The 16,808-nt window shown below is 39.0% G+C and overlaps 2 protein-coding genes across 4 annotated transcripts in view; one reads left to right on the top strand and one right to left on the bottom strand.

Annotated features, from left to right (window-relative positions):
- The window catches only part of LOC126378561 (LYR motif-containing protein 4-like), a 66,953-nt gene that overhangs the window by 39,243 nt on the left and 10,902 nt on the right, over positions 1 to 16,808 (bottom strand). The gene's annotated exons all lie outside the window — the stretch shown is intronic.
- LOC126378402 (uncharacterized) overlaps positions 1 to 16,808 on the top strand; it is a 128,331-nt gene that overhangs the window by 109,239 nt on the left and 2,284 nt on the right. For both annotated transcript variants that reach the window (XM_050026739.1, XM_050026738.1), the window contains exons 4-11: positions 105 to 239; positions 10,616 to 10,769; positions 11,275 to 11,333; positions 12,688 to 12,796; positions 13,189 to 13,260; positions 13,907 to 13,990; positions 14,797 to 15,020; positions 15,477 to 15,635. In XM_050026739.1, the coding sequence (XP_049882696.1) occupies positions 105 to 239; positions 10,616 to 10,769; positions 11,275 to 11,333; positions 12,688 to 12,796; positions 13,189 to 13,260; positions 13,907 to 13,990; positions 14,797 to 15,020; positions 15,477 to 15,635 (996 nt within the window). The remainder of the gene's footprint in view (positions 1 to 104; positions 240 to 10,615; positions 10,770 to 11,274; positions 11,334 to 12,687; positions 12,797 to 13,188; positions 13,261 to 13,906; positions 13,991 to 14,796; positions 15,021 to 15,476; positions 15,636 to 16,808) is intronic.

The raw sequence follows: 16,808 nt of genomic DNA, 5'->3' as shown, positions 1-16,808 counted from the left end.
ACGCTCAAACCACTGGACCACGGAGCCTCCAATCAAGATTAGGTCTTTTACTTAGTTTCATAGATTTAATTTTTATTTGTTGACCAATCTTCTAACGTTGACAGGTGCCTGGTGGTGGTTCGTGGTGAGGTATGGACGAGGGTGCTGGGGCAGCCGTGGGAAACGTTGCCAGCAGCTCCATGGAGTCACATGTACAAGATGAAGAAACCACCGCCCGAAGACGGATCCTTTTCCCCCAAGTATGCCCTAAATGATAACAAACGCTAACCTAAGCACGCCCCAGACACTTCGTATAAAACATCGCGTTTTACACAGACACCACACTTCTTCTTCTTCTATCGTGTGGGTTGTAAGGTGGAGTACTAACCACACATTGACGTTATCGTACACACGGAATAGAAAAAAAAGGTTGGAAGGGCCAAGGGAACTCGGCATGCGCGCCATAACAGAGCATAGTTCATATTTCAACTTTGCACTCCACTCGTCCGCAAACTTGACAATGCACGGACCTCCGCAAATAATACAGGGTGTTAGTGACGTCGTAACGAAAACTTTGAGGGATGATTGAGACCATGATTCTGAGATGATATGAAGTAGAATTTTCCGTCGCAAAAGTATAGAATTGAAAATAATTTAAAAAAACTAAAAAAAAAATCATGAATTTTGCGACGGAAAGTTCCACTTGATATCAACTCAGAATCATGGTCTGAATCATCCCCCTCAGTATTCGTTACGATGTCACTTACACTGCAAAAAATCAAATATCGACTCATGGTAAAAAAGCCTTGATATTATCAGCTATTTATCTAAAAAATACTTTTGTAAGCAGTACTTATCTTAGGAAAAGTAATGATAAAATTGCAGTCTATCATATAAAATATATTAGTTATATTGCCGGTAAAGTGGCTATGGAATTTCAGAAGCAGTAGGTAATTAGAACTATAGTAGAACTGTAAATCTGTTTGCAGGTGTCCAGTCACGAGCATTAATATGTATACACTTTGGTCACATTAACTTTTTTGACAAATTGAAATGTAAGTCTCACTAAATGTCAAATATGTTAGTGCGACAGAGTCCTAAAGTGGATACATTATATTGCTCATGACTGTACTTAGTAAGTATTTAGTAAAATAGAGTGGAGTTAATACAAAATGTGCGTTAGAGCTTTTCCAACCTCTTTATTCAATACCGTGGTCGTACACGCGCATCTGTGTATGTGACGACTGACGCCCTTACGATTGAAGACTAAAGTAAGACCGAGAGGGGGTGAGGTAAACTTAGCTTAGCCGCTGGTGGGGAGCGGAGAGTTGCCGTTCTATACCATAGACATATAAGAGTATGGACTGGAAATACCTACAAAAAAAACGTGCCACTTCGTCGCATAAAATGGCGGCCTTTACTAGGGCTGCAAGCTGTTTCAATACTAGGATTACCATACTCGTACCTACTAGGTATAGCATCTTCTTCTTTGCGAGTCGATGGCGATCGATACTAAATTTTTTCTGACCAATAATAGGTATAGCATTATAATAATAAGTATTCATAAGAGAACAGAAAGGGAAGGTAAAGGGTAATTAGGTGGTGTACTGTATTTTTCGTGTATGTTTTGTGTAAAACTTGTTCTTTTTGGTATGTTGTGTGCAATAATAGTATTTTATGCAACAGTTGTATAAGAAGGGTCAAAAAATGCGAGTGGCGTGAGTTGCGATGTGAGCCTTGGCGAACATCGCAATAAGAGACGCCACGAGCATTTTTTGACCTAGTTATACAACGTTGCATACAATACTTTTTCTACGACGACGTAATTTTAAATGAAACAAAAATTATACAAAGAAAAATTTTATTTATAAAAATGAAGATGTAAATTTTGAATGGTATTGTGTGATATGGTAATATTGGGTACATTGGTAGGTTTTACTGCAGTGTTGATATTATATTTTATACTTTTTAGTGTTTTGAAACGAAACACAAAAATTTTCCAATTTATTTTCCAACGCGCGGGAAAATGGCGGCAAATGTATACTTTTTTTTTATAGTATATCTATGGCACCAAACAAAGTAAAGGTGCCAGTTTCCAGGTCAAAAAAAAAAACAACAACAATGCTTTTTTGGCGACATTATAGTACAGTTACACTTTGTAAACAATGCTTTTATAGGCCATAGAGCGTACACTTTTTCAAAGAGTTTAATTATGTATGTACTTATATTAGACTTTTTGGTTATTTAAATGCCAGATTAAAGTAGAGGAGTAGAAAAAGTATATTTGTATTTGTAAAGGGTTTAGTCAAGATTTATCTAAGTAGTTTCCTTAACAACTCTATAACATTGATTACATTCTTTATTGCGCACAATTCGAATCCACCTGGAGTGTATAATGAAACATAAATTATAACGTAAATCTGTTTATTAGCAAGTATTCATTTCACACATTATTTATTATGTAACTACATTATATTTACAATAAATACAAATACAAATTTGTGACACCCTGTCACATTGCATATATAATTATTATACGCTTTCGGAGAAAGAAAATGTAAAGTTAAAGCAAACTTTCTTATTTCTTGGGAATACTTCTTTGGCAAAGGTAAACCTTGAAATTTGTTTACCTGCCTTTTCAAAAAGTCTTGCGGTCCTGCCAATTCTTCCATCAATACACTTTGCCCTTTATTATTTGATTTTTATTCTGCAGATCTTCCATAATATTCTTCAAATTGGCTATCTTTTAATTTTTTCATCGCGTCTTCTTGAACAGACTGAAATAAAGTTTAATAATAATGTTAAAACAGTGTATGTACTAAAATATATCTGATTTAAGTGCATTGTGTACCTGGTTGAATTATACTATATCATGTTAAAAATATAAAATTATTTGATAAATACCTTTTCATGTACTGACTTATGAGACAGACGTACGGGCAATGGCAGCACAGACGACGTTGCAGCTGTGGATTAGTTTTCCAATATCACCTGTTTCAGTAAATCCAGTCGACAATTTTGGATTGAAAGATGGCCTGAAATGAAAGATAACATTCATTTATTTATATAATAATTGTTTCGACATATAATAGTTACAGACTAAGTATATTAAGTACATAATAATATGTAGTTGAATGATAGATAGTATAAACATGTTGTGATAACATGATACAAATATGTTATCTATCTAGCCAGTAGTGAGATGATGCAAGCTAGGCTGAAATTTAAATATAAATTTAAACACCAACAGCCTCTCTCTAACCATCGTCTTCTCAAGCTTTTATTTCTTGGAAACCTGTTAACGTAAAAGTAATAACTAGTATTCTTAGCCAGTATTATTGGCGCAACACTAATTTGACTATGACGAATAAAGATATTGGAAAACAAAGAAAAATACGGTTTGTAGTATGACAATCACTCAAAATATATAAAGGTTTAATGCAAATTCATGGCTCAGTTGCGTTGTAACATCAAAATCTATAGGATTGTTTGTATTATTCAATGAATACGGGGTACTAACCTATGAAGTGACAAATACGGTTGATTTCTGTCCTTTCTGGCTCCACACTGTACAATACAATACACGGACATGTTGAATAACACTTTTTTCAACTTCAACTTCGATTTAGCAAATCAAATCCTCGTAATTTATCCGCAAAACACAAAATACGATCTCATAAACAGCTACTTGACAGCAGAAGTACCACAAAACATAGCGCATAAAATGGCGAAAAATGGCACGTACCTACAGCTGTTGTGACGTCATCACAAAATGTTGCCATAACTAGAAATAACAAATATATATTTATCTCTTTTACCAAATGAAATTTTGTACTAGTAAAAAAGAGACAAAACGATTATTGACGACCTGTTTCATAAACTACTCATATTTGTATAAGATGATGTTTATATAGTAGAACAGGGCGCCTCCATATAATTTCCTATCTCTATGTTCTATACGTAGTATTATTCCTAATGCTAAAGGCAGACTGCGTTTACAGTCAGCCCACTTCCCGCGTTATTCCGCTTAGAGAGGGTACCTAGTAGTGTTGCCGAACTGTCGATAGTTTTACCATCGATAAGCATTAATCTAAATGAGCTATCGACATTTATTTATTTATAAAATCAAAACATTATCATGACGGCACTATCAATAGTGACAGGATATTATTAATAGTAAAAAAAATCTGTCTAATGGGCGGGAACCCTAATGCCTGAAACATAAAAAATACTACTTAACAAAGAAAGTTTCTAAACTTTCAACCCAGAATAGGTAACCTAAGGCTGTGAACAGGTGCCACTAAGCAGACAATTCATATCTTTTTTAATTTTATTACTTTTTATATTTTTTTTTTGTAATATTATACTTATCTCTATAAATTGAAAAATAGGCTTGAGTTTATTACTCAGCAGTTTTAAATGTTTTCTTTTTTTTTAATAATAATACGGTTTATCGTAAATTATTTATGGATAAGCTGCAGCCGCTGCACGGGTTGCGCTATCGCACGCGGCGCAGTTGCGGTTTCGACCAATAGACACAACGAATGCTACCTACGTAGATACACTTGGTACGGCTCTTGGTCGAAGCCCGCGATAAACGTCGCCTCGCAAGCGATAGCACACCCGTGTAGCGGCCGCTGATGTCTTATTTTAATTTGAGTTGGATAATGTAATCTGATTTATGAGACAATAAACCGTATTTAAAAACATTTAAAATTGTTTTATTGCTAGTTAGTATGTCCCAGAAATGTTATAACTTACATAAATACACGCTCGTGATCCGTAATGGAATGGACAGACACAAGTAATCAGTACATTAATAATTTGCAGCCAATTTAGATACGAAGTCTTAAGGCCTTAGTCCCAAAAATTACCGAGGAATGATCGACGATATAAATAATAGAAAAATAGACGATAGATCGTATACTTAGGACTTAAACCTATGTCCTAAGTATACTTACTAAACTTACAGTATGTTGCAAAAAAGATTTAAAGACTTTCAAAAAGAGGAAATACCTAAGGGGTTAAAAAGTGTTATGGTAGCAATGTCACATCACTGGTGTTGGTCGTGTGTGACGCATCCCTATTATTTTAAGAAAAAGACTATAGTGTCTATGTTTTGTCTACGGCCTCTCTCTCTGACATGCAATGGCGTAGGGTGTGTTGCGTTAATAAATTTACTCTTTTCTTTACTAAAGTATTTTCTATTTTCTTCCTCTGACCCATAACCCCGAACAGGTTATGGGCCCAGAGGCGCGCGAGTGATTAATTAGTTAAGAGTCGGAGAGCGGATTTGGTACGATCGGCAGGGAAGCGGCGTACTGGGCGGCGTGGTCGAACAAAAGTAAGGTTATTTCAAAGAAGGGAAGGAAGGTGTGAAAGCCAAGCAAGAAAATGGGAGAAGATAATTCCAGGGGTGCGGGATCGCATATTAAGTTGGAGGGAGCGTCCAATTGGAATCTGTGGAAATTCCAATCGGTGATTTTACTAAGAAGTCAAGACTTGTTAGAAATAGTAGAAGGAAAATGTGTGAAACCAGAAGTCGAGGATGATAGGATTAAATGGGAAAGGAAAGATGCTAAAGCTCAAACATGGTTAGTGACAAGGATGTCGGAAAATGCGATGACGCATATTATAACTTGTTCTACGGCGGCAGATATGTGGAGAAAGTTGGCCAGTGTTTATGAACGGAAGTCAGAAGCAAGCATCCACATAGTTCAACAACGCTTTTTCCAATATAAGTACGAGGAAGGTACAGAGATGTCTACTTTTCTGTCAAAGATAGAAGAATTGAAAAATCAATTGAAACAAATGGGAGAAGATATTTCGGAGAAATTCGTAATTACAAAAGTGTTAATGTCACTCCCCGAGTGTTATAAACATTTCGTGTCTGCATGGGAGTCGGCGCCCGAAGATAAACAAACCTATGATAATCTCGTCGCTAGGTTGTTAATAGAAGAAGAGCGAGTGAAGGAAAAGGGCGATAGTACAGTACAGTCGTCGTCGGCGTTTGTTGCTAAGAAAAGCGATAAGAAAAACGTAAAGTGTTACGCGTGCGGTAAAATCGGACATATGAAAAGTGAGTGTCGGTTGAAGTGTTTTAGGTGTGGTAGACCAGGTCACGTTTCAGCAGTCTGTAACCTACAGAAAAAGTGTTATCAGTGTGGCAAGATTGGACATTTGGCTAAAGACTGTAGCATATCTAAAGAAAAACAATCTCAAAATGCATTTATAGTTCAGGAGCCAATATTAAAAAATAAATCTGAATTTATTTTAGACTCTGGAGCCAGTGAGCATATGACATATGATAGAAAATTACTTTCCAATTTTAGGGTTCTCTCTAAAAAGGTTGTGATAGGAGATGGTAAGCATCTGGATTGTGAAGGAGTAGGTGATATCCATTTTCTAGCTTTTAACGGTTCAGAATACATACCTTCTGTAATGTATAATGTTTTATATGTTCCAAATTTGATGGCTAACTTGTTTTCATTTACTTCTGCAATTGATAAGGGATATATAACTATATCAAGTAGTAACCATGTAAAGTTTTTAAAGGAAAACACAGTTTGTGCTCAGGCTAAACGAGATGGCAAATTCTATTTTATGCAATTCAAGTTTGATAATAATTTTGATAATGATGATAGTTTAGCAATGTTAAGTTTAACCACATGGCATGAGAGATTTGCACATCAAAATTTTAGGCATGTAAAAGAAATATTAAATCAAAACAATGTAAAATATGAAGGGCTAATTGGTCAATGTACGTCTTGTATACAGGGAAAGCAACATAGGTTACCATTCTCCAACAGTGACAGCCGTGCAGAGGGTCCAGGTGAGCTGGTGCACGCAGACTTGTGCGGGCCGATGGAGTCAAGGTCTTTAGGCGGGTCTACTTATTTCCTTTTACTGAAGGATGATTACAGCAGCTACAGGTGGGTATATTTTCTTAAAAATAAGTATGAGGCGAAGGATAAAATAGTAGAGTTTTTAGAGCAGTTTGAGAATGAGTTTGAATGTAAAGTGAGGAAGTTCAGGTCAGATGGTGGTGGTGAATTTAAAAACAGGGAGTTGGAAGGAATATTTAAGAGGAAAGGGATGGTGCATGAAACCACTGTGGCGTATACCCCGGAGCAGAATGGTAGAATAGAAAGAGAGATGAGAACCATAGTAGAAGCTGCTAGGACGATGTTGATAAGTGCGAATGTTGACAAGGAATTGTGGGCTGAGGCAGTGCATAATGCGGTATTCACGATCAATAGAACAGGATGTAGTAGCCAGAGAGGGAAGACACCATATGAGTTACTGTATAAAAAGAGTTATGATATCAAGGAGTTGAGAACATTCGGAGATGAAGTATCAGTTCATATTCCAAAGCAGAGAAGATTAAAGTGGGACCCAAAAGGAGAACTGGGAAGGTTTGTAGGATATGGAGTGAATACAAAAGGATATAGAGTTTGGTTCAAAAATAAGAGAGAAGTGGAGACACACAGGGACGTTGTGTTTTTGGAAAGGACAAGAAATAATACAGAGGAAAGCAGAGGAATAAATAAAGAGGAGGTATTAGAAGGTGAAGACCTGTTGAAAGAAGATGAAGATACAATGGGAAATAATGAAGACAGTGTAATACAAGAAGAGGAGATGACAGGAAATGAAGAAGTGATGGAGGTAAGTGAAGAGGATCAGCGAACAGAAGAAGTGGAGAAAAATATAGAAAGAAGTGAATATGGAAGTGAGCAGTTTGAAGAAGAATATCTTGAAGATGAGTGGCTGAGTGCTGGTGAAGAGGTGTTGGAGGAGGGAAATAGAAGAGAAAAGAGGAGAGTAAAGAAACCCAAATGGTTGGAGGACTATGATGTGGGTTTGTTGATACATGGAGAGGAAGAACTAACTTACAAGGAGGCTGTAGAGGGAAAAGACAAGATAAAGTGGATAGAGGCGATAAATAAGGAGCTGGAAGCATTAGAGAAAAATGAGACGTGGATAGAGACAGATTTACCTAAAGGGAAGAAGACAATAGATAGCAAGTGGGTGTTCAAAATAAAGAAGGACGAGGATACACAAGTTTACAAGGCTAGATTGGTAGCACGAGGCTTTAAACAAGAAGATAAGTTAGATCATTCAGAAATCTATGCTCCTGTGGCGAAATTACCAACATTACGTATCCTGCTTGCTATAGCCAATAGATTTGACTTGGAAATACAACAGATGGACGTGAAGAATGCATTTCTAAATGGAAGTATTGATGAGGAGGTTTACTTGGAGAAGCCAGAAGGTATGAAACAGGATGGGAAGGTACTAAAGTTAAGGAAGTCTTTGTATGGATTGAAGAAGTCACCCAGATACTGGAATGAGAGATTTGACAAGCTGATGATGCAGGAAGGGTTTATTCGAAGCAAGTGTGATTATTGTCTATATTACAAGGAAGGAGTAAAGTTCTACGTGTTATTATATGTTGATGATATTATTTTAATTTCTGAGGATGTGACGAAGATTGAGGAGTTGAAGAATGCGTTAAGAAGGGATTTTGATATGAAAGATATTAAGGGAAAGTACTTAGGAATTAACATAAGAAAGAAAGAAGGAGTGATTGAGCTTGACCAAGAAGACTATTTGAGAAAAATACTAAGGGAATATAAAATGGAAGAATGTAAGCCAGTATCTACACCAATGGATCTAGGACTGAGAATTGAGAAGAGTGATAAGAAGAACGAAGAACTGATAAGAAGATGTAGGAGATTGATTGGAAGCTTAATGTATGCTATGTTAGGTACTCGACCTGACATATGTTATGCTCTGAGTTATTTAAGCAGGTTTCAGTCATGCGCAGGTGAGGATGTATGGAAGGGATTAAAAAGGATTTTAAGGTATATTAAAGGGACATTAGGTCTAAAGTTGATATACAGGAAAGGTGAGGAAGTACCATTAGTAGGATATACTGATGCGGATTGGGCAGGAGATCAGGAGGACAGGAAGTCTACTTCAGGTTGTATTATGAAGGTATATGGTTGTCCTGTGTCGTGGTCATCGGGTAAGCAACAGTGTGTGGCGTTATCTTCAACGGAGGCGGAGTATGTAGCTCTAGCTAAAGGTATTTCGGAGGGATGTTGGATTAGAAATCTGTTAAGAGAAATTAATTTAAAGTGTAATAATTTTGTTGTGTTTGAAGATAACCAATCAGCCATTCATATTGCAAAGAATCCTGAGCATCATAAAAGATTAAAACACATTGATTTGAAGTATCACTTTATTAGAGATAAAGTTAGAGATAATGTTGTAATTTTGAAGTATATTGAAACTGAAAGTCAAGTGGCAGATATATGTACTAAAGCATTGAGTAAAGCTAAGTTTGAAAAATGTAAAGAGATATTGTTTTAGAAGTTAAGTTGTGTGTAAGTAAGTTGTAGAGACATGTTGTTTAGTTGATTAATAGAAGTTATTATTGAAGTTTTAAGTTTAAGTTTTGAGTTGAAGATGTTTAAGTTTATAGGGAAGAGTTTTTGAGTTCAAGAAGTTTAAGTTTGAGTTTAAATTTATATAAGTAAGGGTTTGATTTTATATTATGGAAAACAGTTTGTATTATTAAAGAGATATAGTTATGAGTTAGAAGTCTGTATTAAGTTGTCATGGGATGTAAAGTTTTTGATTGTTTTGTATAGGATATTTTTTCATATAGTTGTGTTGAGTGATGTAACATTGAGGGGGGGTGTTATGGTAGCAATGTCACATCACTGGTGTTGGTCGTGTGTGACGCATCCCTATTATTTTAAGAAAAAGACTATAGTGTCTATGTTTTGTCTACGGCCTCTCTCTCTGACATGCAATGGCGTAGGGTGTGTTGCGTTAATAAATTTACTCTTTTCTTTACTAAAGTATTTTCTATTTTCTTCCTCTGACCCATAACCCCGAACAAAAAGGCCATATCAAAGCAATTCATCTAAAAATCAATATTGGTATTTGACATTTGTGTGCATTGCGCACTTGCTTTTAGATGCGCAAATGTCAAATTGCAATATTGCTTTTTTAGATGTATTGCTTCGATGTGGCCTTTTTAACTCCTCTGGACTCTTTTAGTACAAAGTAAAAATCAACAATGATCGTGTCCACGTATGGTGGTAAGTAACATTATTTGGCACGTCATGTTTACATTAAACATTTCTTTGCATAAAGGGACACGTAGGTATAATGGTTCGCCACCTCTGCAGGGTCTGCATGGCAACCACGCCACGCGCGTCGCGATATATATCGCGGGCGTGGACTAATTGACGCAAAGAATGTTATCTACTTAGATAAACGTTGCGCCGCTATCGGTTGAAGCCCTCGTTATTTCTCGCTGCGATCGACACGGTTGCCTCACGGCGACAGTGATAATATATCATTATCGTCTTCACTGTATCTTTTCAAAATAGTACGCAACTTTGCTCACCCGTCTCTGGGGTGTCACATTAAAGCAAAAGCAATATTGCAATTTGACATTTGCGCATACAAAAGTACTTACTAAGCGCAATGTCAACAAATGTCAAATAGCAATATTGCTTTCTTAGATGAATTGCTCCAATGTGGCCGTATTAACCCCGATCTACTTAAGCTGCTTTATCGCGAGAAGATGCTCTAAGTGAACATTAAAATTCCATAACAGAACGGGGGAGGGTCCGGTCTACGAGTTACAGACGGAGGCTGAGAACGACGGCGGAGACAAGGTCCTCAGGACCGGAAAGAAAACCACAGAAGGCCCGGACTGCAATGAAGGCGCCGCCCCCGTCGCCAGAGCAGCACCAGCCCCTGATATCGTTGTAAGTCGTAATTTTTAAATCCCGAGATACTTACTAACTGACCGCGCCGGCGTGGCTCACGTAAACCCTCTTTCGGCGCTCATCGCATTTCAGCATCACACTCCACTGTCTCAAACGTAATGACAGCTCGGAAACTCCTTAAAAAATCTTGGTGTGACGCGTAAGTGCGAGGGAGACAGACAGTCCGCGCGCGCTTTCAAATTTGGCAGACAACGCCCCGAGCTGAAGTTCGCGACCTTAAGGCAACTTATGGTCTAAATTTTTTGTACCGGGTGCCCTACACTCCCGATTTGACCAGTCGAATCTGAATACAGGGGGGTTAAAATGGCCACATCGATGCAATTCATCTAAGAAAGCAATATTGCAATTGGACATTTGCGCATATAAAATTAAGTGCGCAATGCAAACAAATGTCAAGTAGCAATATTGCTTTCTTAGGTGAATTGCTTCGATGTGGCCATTTTAACCCTCCACAATTCGTTTCACGAAGTATTTTCTATTGCAGATTGCTCTATCGACCAATTCTGAAAAGGATCCGCCACATAAGAAAAGCGATGTGCCCAGGTAAGGAACAAAGTATTTAAAACATACCTAATTAACCATAGACCTCGTATAGTAAATAGACAACCAATCTCTTTAATAAAACTCCGTGATGCATCTTGTTACAAGCGACGCGCGACGGCGTGTAACGACACTGTACAACCGATATTGCACTTTATTTGAACAGCCATAACATCTTAATTTGAGGGAACGAATGTATAATATCTATATAACTTAATTTATACGTATGTGGCGGACCCAACTAGTTGGCCAGCTAGTTCCGCCCACATGCACCAGATGGCGCCACATTCAATAATGCAGTCTTAAAGCAGTCTTGAAATGCGATATTGAAGTTTACACAGCAAGGCGCATCCAACTTCCAACATAATACCGTTGGATCGTCGATCCCTAGTCACACTATCAACTTGTGGCTAGCGGGGACCTATGCTCAGTTCGGTATCCCGAAAACATCCTTTGGCGACAGTACACATTTACAATTTAGTTCGGAAGCTTTTTTAGAGAAGTTCCTTAGCGAACGTGAGCCTATTTGTTTATGTCAATGTAATTAATTTCATTTCTTGCCCCATTCTTTAATCTTCCCGTTTATTGAGTCTGTCGCCATTGGCGGTCCTTGCAAAATATTCTTCTTCTCTTCTATCATGTGGGTTGTGAGGTGAATTACCAACCTCATCAACCCTGGTGTCAGGGTTACTATTGAGCCGCCAAAGGCCCCTCACATGTCTCATATAACGACTACGTACTCACATCAGTAAGTAGTAACCGGAACCAAAGGCTTAACGTGCTTTCCGAAGCACGGATCGTCTTACTTCCGGACAATCAGGTGATCAGCCTGTAATGTCCTAACCAAACTAGGGACCACAAAGTAAGTTTTGTGATATGTCCCCACCGGGAATCGAACCCAGGACCTCCGGATCGTGAGCCCAACGCTCAACCACTGGACCACGGAGGCCGGAGCAAAATATTTAGGTGGTGCGAGATCTCAAAGTGGCACCCCTCAGCCCCTTAAAATAATGCTGTTTACGGGCACCAGCGGGCTTAGCACCGTAAACGCGCGTCTCTTTCTCGCCTCGACATACGTCACCCGTCACTCTCTCACAGTACTGCACAGAAAGAGACAGACGATCTCTGTGTCGCGAGAAAGAGTCGCGTGCTTACGGTGCTAGGCCCGCTGGTATGAGCAGTCTAACCCGATGATGTTAGTTTGCGACCAGGGTGAACCAGTCTTGGTGGTTTGGCGGCCGGTCCGGTGACACACCACGCACCGCCCTAGGGCTGCCACTGTCTGACGCTGTCAAAACAATAAAGTAGGACTAATGATGTTATAATTTCATTCTTATATTCAAATGTAATTCGGCAGACACAGGCGAGGAAGGAAGATAACGAACAGCAACAACTACTTGGAGGAGGAGGCGCCCGTGGAGCCCCGCGCTGATGACCAGGAGGAACCAGTCACGGAGAAGGAAAAGGTAACAGGGATATACTTGACAGGGGACTTGTGCTGAGTGAGGGCGTGGTGAGACCCTTTTGCTTCAGAACATCCACCAACCACCACACATCCTTTAATTTAGCTTTTTCGTTTTGTGAAAATTTCAAGTGATGTTAAGTATTGCTTTTTTTTGTGATGTTACGTCACGAAAAAAACGAAATATTCGCTCTATATATATTATATTTTTTTTTTGACGTGACTTATTGTAGATTTGCCGCAGATGGCATTAACTACTTGGCCGGACAAATGGGGAGCGCTGAAGGCTCTCACCCGGTACAATATGTCTATAAAGCACGAAATCTTTCTATCTACAAAAAACCCTCTAAAATAACTTGAAAATTTCGAGTATCAATCTACCGTCTTTTGTTACAGCCAGTGGAACCAGCGTCTGATGAGAGATACTTCGCTAATGCCTTTGGAGTCACACAGAAAGCGCCTTATAAGGTACGGTCGTCCACAGGTCGTTCAGGTTACCAACCACTAGACAACTGGCTGTTTAACTGGCTGCGGCAACCACATTTCGGCTATAAGAGCCACAGCCAGTAGGCTATTCATATAGTCCTAACTTTATTCATTCTGTCTATACAGGGTGTTAGTGTATACCGTGATAAATACTCAGTGATTCAGCTCATTATTCTGATAGTGGAAATTTCCGTCGCATAATTCATGATTTCTTTTAATTATAATAATATCCAATTCCATACTCTTACGACGGAAAATTCCACTTGACATTAAACTCAGAATCAAGAGCTGAAGAACCATCTCCCTCAGTAAGTATTTGGTACGGTGACAGTAACACCTGTAAGTATATCTGTCAAAATAAACATTTTAACACTTGTAAGATGGTAACTGACTTCACAGCGTTCACACCAATACAATTTGTATGTACTCGTATAATTCTGCTGTGAAATTAGTCCCAATCGTTCAAATGAATTGTACCACTAATTTAGCTTCTTCGTGTTGTTTAGTTTACCCCTTAACCTGGCTTTATTTAAAACATGTCACAAACAACCACCATTATTTTTGTTCTAAAATAACCCGCGAAGAATCTTTCCAAAAGAACTTCTTCATTTATAGTCTTCATGATCAGCAGGTTGCCTGGACGGAGATCCCTCAGAACCAGTGGAATGAGCACGACCCCAACTTGGACACCGAACCAGCTTTAAGCCCCAGGGTAAAACTACAGAAATATCTATCAGAGCGCCTACCCAAGTTATATCCAAGTACCTACTTATAACCCTTAAGTATTAAAATAAATAATCACCGTGTAGATTTTCTGCTCAAGAAGTCTCGAACTCGAGAAGCCTCGAGAAATTCGGCTTGGTTCGAGACGAGAAAAAATACCGTAAAATGTCAAATAGCAATATTGCTTTTATAGGTGAATTGCTTAAAAGTGGCCTTTTTAATCTCGAAGATTCTCTACCATTCTCCCAATACCCTATAACATGTTATAATTATAAACTAAAAAAGTGTTTTGCGCGAAATTGTTGCTAATGAAAAGTGACATTACAAAAAATGGACGCTGAACTGAAACTATAGGGTTTGTGGTTCACCTTGTGTTTTTTTGTATAGATTTATAGGTGAAAACAAATATCTTGAGGAAACGTGCCAAAGTGCATATGCGATAAAAGTTACGCTAGCAATCAATCAATAATTATTTATTGCATAAAACATAAACACAGGACACTTATCTACTTTAACGCGACATGTACCTACTGTTCACTGCACGTACGACGTGTAACTATATGTATGGCGCATCTGTTTATGGAAGCTTGCGATATTTGTCGCGGCGACATAGATAGTGTAACTCGTGTAGCTAAGACTAAAGCCCTACAGTGATGAGGGGTGACCCGTGCTATTGTAAAAAGATACCAGTTGCGTTTGGTTAGTGCCCCAAAAACTTGAATACTTATTAATGTTGGTGCACTGATTGTATTAAAAAAAAACTAGTTACCCTTACCAATTTAACCGCCTTTTCAGCAACCCAACTTTCAGGAGCCAGCTCCGACATCTTACCATCAACCAGATCTCCCTCCCCCTGAGGAGAAGAAAGAGGAGAAACCTGGGAACCTCCAGGCCTTAGTGGACGCCATAGGAACCAGGATGAGGGATATTGAAAGCGTAGTGCAGAGGATGAGTGAGAAAGTCCATTCTGGGAAGCCAGCCCCCGCACCGGAACCTGATTTTGGAAGCTCTGAGAGGAGGTACGTTTACTTTTCTCAGTTTTTGAATTTTTCACCAATTGTTCAAGAATAACCACCAAACCGCAGTGGAGCAGTGTGGGAGAGTGTGCTCCATACCCCCTACGGTTGATAGAGTGGGGATTCGTGCCCAGCAGGGACGTATTAGGTTGTTTTTGTTATTGGACGGTACGTACGAGAACCATCATCATCTCGAATAAGTAGTAAGGAAATCCGATAGTACTTATTTAAAGAAACGAAGAAAGAAGAATTATTGTTGTCAGCCAGTGTTCCATTACTCCATGTAACTTGCGCGCGTTATTCCTACCATCCTTACGAGCTATCGGGAAGCATCAGGCCGTCAGCGGCCCTACAGTGTTCAGCTGCACGGCTGCCACCCTAGACAAAATCCTAGAATCATAATAGGAAAATAAGGCTTCTCCTGTTCGCAGGATTTAAAAAAGCATTTAACTTTCACAGCAGTCATTTCAGGTCTCAAGATGGCGCCGATTACAAACACCACGAGGGTAGAGAGGACCGGGAGGTCAGGGACGGCAGAGAGGATAGGGAGGGGAAGGAACACTCGAAGGAGCATGGGAAGGTCAAAAAGCCAAGCCCTGACGGAGACCATTATAAACGGTGAGGATGTCTTTAAATCCGTCAGAAATAATGTTGATTTATGTATTTATTTACTTACTTATCGTCGTCTTATAGTGAGAACTTCGTTCATGTTCTGCCCTTGCGGCACAGCAACCACGCCGCGTACGGCGCGATTTATATCGAGGCCTCCGACCAATAGCCGTTCGACGTCTATCTACGAAGATAGTATTCGCTACGTTTATTGGTCGAAACCGTTGATATAATTTAGTTAACAAAACACATTCTAAGTCTTATACCTACTACCCAATCCACCGTAGAAGATTCCTTTTCTTCTTGATATTGACAACTGCTCTTAAATGACAGCGCGTGCTCGCCGAAGCACAGTGGGAATGGGAAAGCAGTGGTCACCGATCCAAAAACAAACTGTCGACGCAAACCTACGTGCGTACCTGGCACTTAATTTGACTAAAGAATAAAGAAAATATTTTTATAAAACACCACAAAAATACATAAAATTAGAAAAATTACATATAAAGAATTTGTTCATGTGGCGGTGGTGGATGTCCTGGCGAAGCTGGCTAATGATCATGTACGAGCATTAATATGTATACACTTTGGTACCATGTCACATTAACTTTTTTGACAAATTGAACTGTAAGTCTCACTAAATGTCAAATATGTTAGTGCGACAGAGTCCTAAAGTGGGCATTATATTGCTCATGACTGTACTATACCGACGCGACGCGTTTGGTGAATCGGTTCTAATGTCGCATTGACTTGTATTGTATGTAATCCGTTGATGTCTTAGGTTCATAGTCTAGTTTCAAGACTCTGCTACCACCCGACTAATATCATTCAAATATGGGCTTTAAGAATATATTGCAAGGCCACGACTTAAAGCCAAAGTTTCTATTTTATATGGCTTAAGCCAAAGTTTATATTGACAACATAAATTAGCAGACAGTTCGGTGTCAGCGAGCTTCCCGCCATTAGACTGCTCGGTAGTTGACCGCTAGCAGCCGTTTTAGTTTTTGGTGAAAATTACGTCATCCAAAATCAATTTGAGACCAGACCCATTCCATAAGGCTGCGTTTCCATTGACGTGGAGCTGTGCGGAGATGTGCGGATTTGACCAATCATAGCGTTCGAGAGAGCGAAAAACGAAGACGCTCTGTCACTCTCTCCTTCACGGTGATTGGTCGATTCCTGCAC

Source organism: Pectinophora gossypiella, chromosome 26 (genome assembly GCF_024362695.1).
Source record: "Pectinophora gossypiella chromosome 26, ilPecGoss1.1, whole genome shotgun sequence".
Classification (NCBI taxonomy): Eukaryota; Metazoa; Arthropoda; class Insecta; order Lepidoptera; family Gelechiidae; genus Pectinophora; species Pectinophora gossypiella.
This window is presented reverse-complemented; position numbering and strand designations above follow the sequence as displayed.